General features: G+C 65.4%; 2 protein-coding genes across 2 annotated transcripts in view; both read right to left on the reverse strand.

Moving 5' to 3' along the window:
• Window positions 1-235, reverse strand: part of AMSG_12374 (uncharacterized protein) — a gene marked incomplete at both ends in the record, with an annotated part of 3,092 nt that extends 2,857 nt beyond the window's left edge. The window contains one exon of the mRNA XM_013897927.1: window positions 198-235. Coding sequence (XP_013753381.1) covers window positions 198-235 — 38 coding nt within the window. The remainder of the gene's footprint in view (window positions 1-197) is intronic.
• Window positions 236-1,404: 1,169 nt separating this feature from the next.
• AMSG_10622 (uncharacterized protein) overlaps window positions 1,405-4,320 on the reverse strand; it is a 3,257-nt gene continuing 341 nt past the window's right edge. Inside the window, exon 2 of the mRNA XM_013897880.1 lies at window positions 1,405-4,042. Coding sequence (XP_013753334.1) covers window positions 1,437-4,042 — 2,606 coding nt within the window. The 3' untranslated portion in view covers window positions 1,405-1,436. The remainder of the gene's footprint in view (window positions 4,043-4,320) is intronic.

Raw genomic sequence — 4,320 nt, forward strand, 5'->3', positions numbered from 1 at the left:
GGGATGGGGAGTGGGGAGTGGGGATGGGGATGGGGATGGGGATGGGGATGATGGGGATGGGGATGGGGATGGGGATGGGGATGGGGATGACCATAACCATGACCATGATGCCCATGATGACCATGACCATGCCCATGACCATAGCCACCGTGAACATATCCGCCATCTCACTTCTCTCCCCTCCCACCATGGCCAACATCGTCAATTTGGCGCCCGTCCGCGACGCGGCAGCCATCCTCTCCGCCGCCACCGACAACATCTTCCTCCCAGGCCGCGGTGTCGGCGACAACATCGCCGCCACCGCCGCTGCCATCGACGCCACCGCCGCCGCTGTCGACTCGTCCGCCACCGCCCTCGCCGCCTCGGTCGACGGCCTTGCCGCCGCCTCGTCTGATCTTGGCGCCTCTGTCGAGCGCATTCCCGCCGCCGCCGCCCACGCTGCCGCGCCCTACCTTCGCCCGGCCGTCTACGCCGCCGCCGTCATCACCGCTGCTATCCTCGCCTGCGCCATCGCCGCCGGCCTCCGCCTCGCCCACCTCGCCGCCCCTGCCGCCGCTTTCCTCCTTGCCCGCGCCATCTATGCCGCCCACGCCGCGCCAGCGCCCGCACCTGCGCCCACTTCGCCCTCACCCGTTGCCTCCGAGCTTGCCGCCGCCGCCACCGCGGTCGACGCTGCTGCTACTGCCGCCGCTTGGGCCGTCCTCGCCGTAGCCCTCGTCGCCGCCCCGCTCGCCGACGCCGTCCTCGCGGGCCTCGCTCCGGCCGTCCTCGTCGCCGCCCCGCTCGCCGCCGCAGGCTACGGCCTCTGGACCTCGATCGATGCGCTGCATGCCTCGGTTGACGCCCGCCTTGCTGCTGCTGCCGCTACCGCCGAGACGGCCCGGCCTCGAGGCGGCGGCGGCAGCAGCAGCAGCGGCGGCGGCGTCGGGCGAGGCGGCGGCGGCGGCGCTGGTCGACGCCGCTCGCGCCGATATGGCCGCCAAGCTCGGTGGCGCCGTCACGGCGTGGAAGCCGCTTCCGGAGCCGCTGGCCCTCGTTCTCTCGCCCTCGCTCGATGCCATCCACCTCCCGCCCGAGGTTGTCGCCGTCGGGCCGACCTGGCTCCGCCTCGCCGTCTCGGTCACATCGGGCCACGCCGTCGACGGCCGCGTCGTCCTCTCGGTCGTGGCTGTCGAGAGCGGCGAGCGCATCATTGTCCGCCATCGGCTCTACCATGCGAACGCATACAACTCGTCGTCGACCATCGCAGATCTGGCCCTTGGCGCGCAGGCCGCATCGGCCTCACTTGCCTTGGTCATCGACGGTCCGGCCGCGCCGCACCTCGACGTCGTCGTCGACCTGCTGGCCTACGGCTTTGACGTCAACCTGTAGCAGGCGCATGTCGCAAGCTGGAGCGCCCCCGCGTGTGTGCATGTGTTGGTTTACGAAAAGGATCTCTACGTCCGTGCAGCAGGCGCCGGCGGCGCCGGGAGCGCCATGATGGCGGCGACCTGCATGCGAGCAATGTCAGCGCCCTCGACCGGGTGCTCGTCGAGCCAGGTAAGGATTTCCTGGCTCGACTCGGCAACCATGGTATGGAGGGTGGCGAGCGCGTTGTAGCGGACCATGGCCGGGACGGGCTCGTTGGCGTCGGTCGGGCCGGCAAACGAGCCGGCCTCGGCGTCCGAGCCGGCAAAGAGCGACTGGGTGAAGAAGTTCTCGATCTTGGGAATGTTTGACTCGACGAGGTCATTAAGCTGGACCATAAACTCCTCCTTCTTGCCAAACTTGACGCCATTGGCCGCGTTCTGGATGACCTTGGCCACCAAGACGAGGTACCGGCGCTCGTCGCGCGAGACTTCGTCGCGCGAGATTAGGTATTCCTGCGGCGAGGTGATGGCCGGGCAGAAGAGGCGGAGGAAGAAGAACCCGCCCATGCCCTGCACCTCTTTGCTCGGGTACGCCGTCCCCACGGTCGTCGCCACGTAAGAGAGCACTTCCTTCAGCGAGCTCGGGCACCGTCCGGATGAGCGGTAGATCGACTCGAGGAAAGTCTGGCACGTTGTCATCAGCTTGTACTTGTTGACGTCCAGCGAGTCGGCATCGGTCAGCCGCGTCGGGTCCACCTCGAGGCCCGCTGTCCCTGTGTACCCGCCGTCGAGCTCGACCTCGTCGCCTCCTTCCTTGTTGCGCGTGCTGTGGACCTGGTTGTACTGGTACAGGCACTCGAGGACAAGGACTCCGATGGTCTGCCGCACATACTCCACCGCCCGGAGCTTGCCCCACGCCTGAAACAGCTTGGTCGCCGCCGAGTTCTGCCGGAACAGCGTTTCGGCGTTGAGCGTCACTGCAACCTCGTGCTCCACAAGCGCCTTGAGGAGCGAAAGTGTCAGGTTGTGCTCCTGCGTCACTGCCATCGCAGCCACAACTGCAGAGTACAGGTTGCGCTTCGGCACCACATCTGCGAGTGCCATGTACAGCGGGAGCGAGAGCGGGTCGGTCGCCACCACACCCTCCATCGGGGCGTACCGTGCCGACGAGCCCGACGTCGCCGCCACGCCCTCAAACATTGGCTCATTCCACCGTGGGAACATCCGCGCCCACCCGTCGCTCGCCAGCGGCGGGCACATCAGCGCCGCAAAGTCAACCGACTTGTTCCGCCACTTGAAGAACAGCAGCACCACAATGGCCACCACAAGGAAGAGAAGCAGGCCGCCGCCGATGCCGGCGTACAGCGCAACCGACGAGCTCGACTTGGGATCGGCAAGCGCAGGCGTAGCCGCAGGTGATGTTCCCGACCCGGCCGGCGGAGCCGGGTCAGAGCACCCAGGCGGGTTAATGAGCCCGGCCGCGCACGTCTCGCACGACGTGCCGTTGGTTGTCAGGCACGTTGCACACTGCGATGCGCAAATAGCCGCACACGCAGGCGCGTTGGCAAATCCGGCTGTGCACTCGGTGCACTCGTTCTCGTCCGCGACAGTGCACTTGGTCGCCGCGCACTTGGACGCACAAGACAGCGAGCACGTCGGCACATTCTCGAACCGAGGCAGGCACGCTGTGCAAGACGTCGCCGAGCCTGAACACTCGGCACACGGGCTCTCGCACGGCACGCATGCAAGTGCCGTGGCGTTGTAGAAACTGCCCGAATTGCAGCTACATGAGCCGGCACTTGAACTCGCGATCGGATTCAGGTCGCTCGTCAGCAGAGAAATCTCTGCCGCAGTCAGCTCACGGTTCCACATCGCAAGGTTGTCAATCCACACCTCGCTGCGGAACGAGGTAAAGGTCGGGCCCCAGAAGCCGAGCGGCGCTGCATTGCCAGCTGGGAAAGAAGATGTAGAGAAGTAGCGGTCGTTCTGTCCCAAGACAAACTCGGTTGGGGTGAGCTGAGCAGTGTCGGCGATGTTGTTCAGAGTGTTGACCACGCCACCATGCACGGTGCCATTGATGTACACAAAGCCAGCGTTCGCTGCCGTCTCCGAGGCACGCTTCCAGGTCACGGTCAATTGGGTCCACTCCAACAACGAGTTGCGATCAATGTTGATGTCTGAAGAAAACACTACTGTATCGGCCGCAATGACGATGACGCGCACGTTGCCACCTGACATCCCCAACATAATGCACATGCCTTCGTTGCTGGCAACAGGTGTGATGCCTCGGGAGGGGCAAAACAGACCCATTCTTGCGTTCGACTCACTGCCGCCAGAAAACTCGATGTCGACCAGCTTGACCCACAACGAGATGGTCGCCTGCTTAACGTACTCGGAAGTTGTGCCCGACTCGCCCCAGAGCAGAGGCTCGGCCACAGGCTCCCCGTTCGCGAGGCGATGCGCAGCCATGACCGTAGTTGGCGGTGGTGACGAGCCTGAATGCTGTGTCACAAACGCCACCGCTTGTCCCGCAACACCTGCCGGGAACGTCGGGCTGCCAGCGAGATTGAACGGCATGGCTGCGCCAGGCGCGACCGAGTTAGCCGTGCCCTCCATGGGAAAGTAGGCAGCAAGACCGTCGAGCAGACCAAAGTTGTACGAGCCACCAGCACAGCCCGGAGGCGTGTACGTCACTGTTCCCACCACCACCATCACCATCATCCCAACCACGCCATGACAAGCACACCCATATGTGAGAGAGTGGGGGAGTGGGGGGGGGGGGGGAGGGAGAAGGGGGGGAGGGGGGAGGGGGGGAATCGCTGAAAAAGGCCGAAAGCGGCAATTGCCGCTATTTTGCTACCGAAACGGGAGAAGGGAGGGGAGGGGCAGGGCAGGGGGGGGGGCATGCAAGGGGAAGGGGAAAGGGGGGGGGGAGCGAGAGGGAGGCAAGGTTGCGTATGTGGGGGGGTAA

The sequence above is a fragment of the Thecamonas trahens genome, assembly GCF_000142905.1.
Source record: "Thecamonas trahens ATCC 50062 unplaced genomic scaffold supercont1.62, whole genome shotgun sequence".
Taxonomy (NCBI): Eukaryota; order Apusomonadida; family Apusomonadidae; genus Thecamonas; species Thecamonas trahens.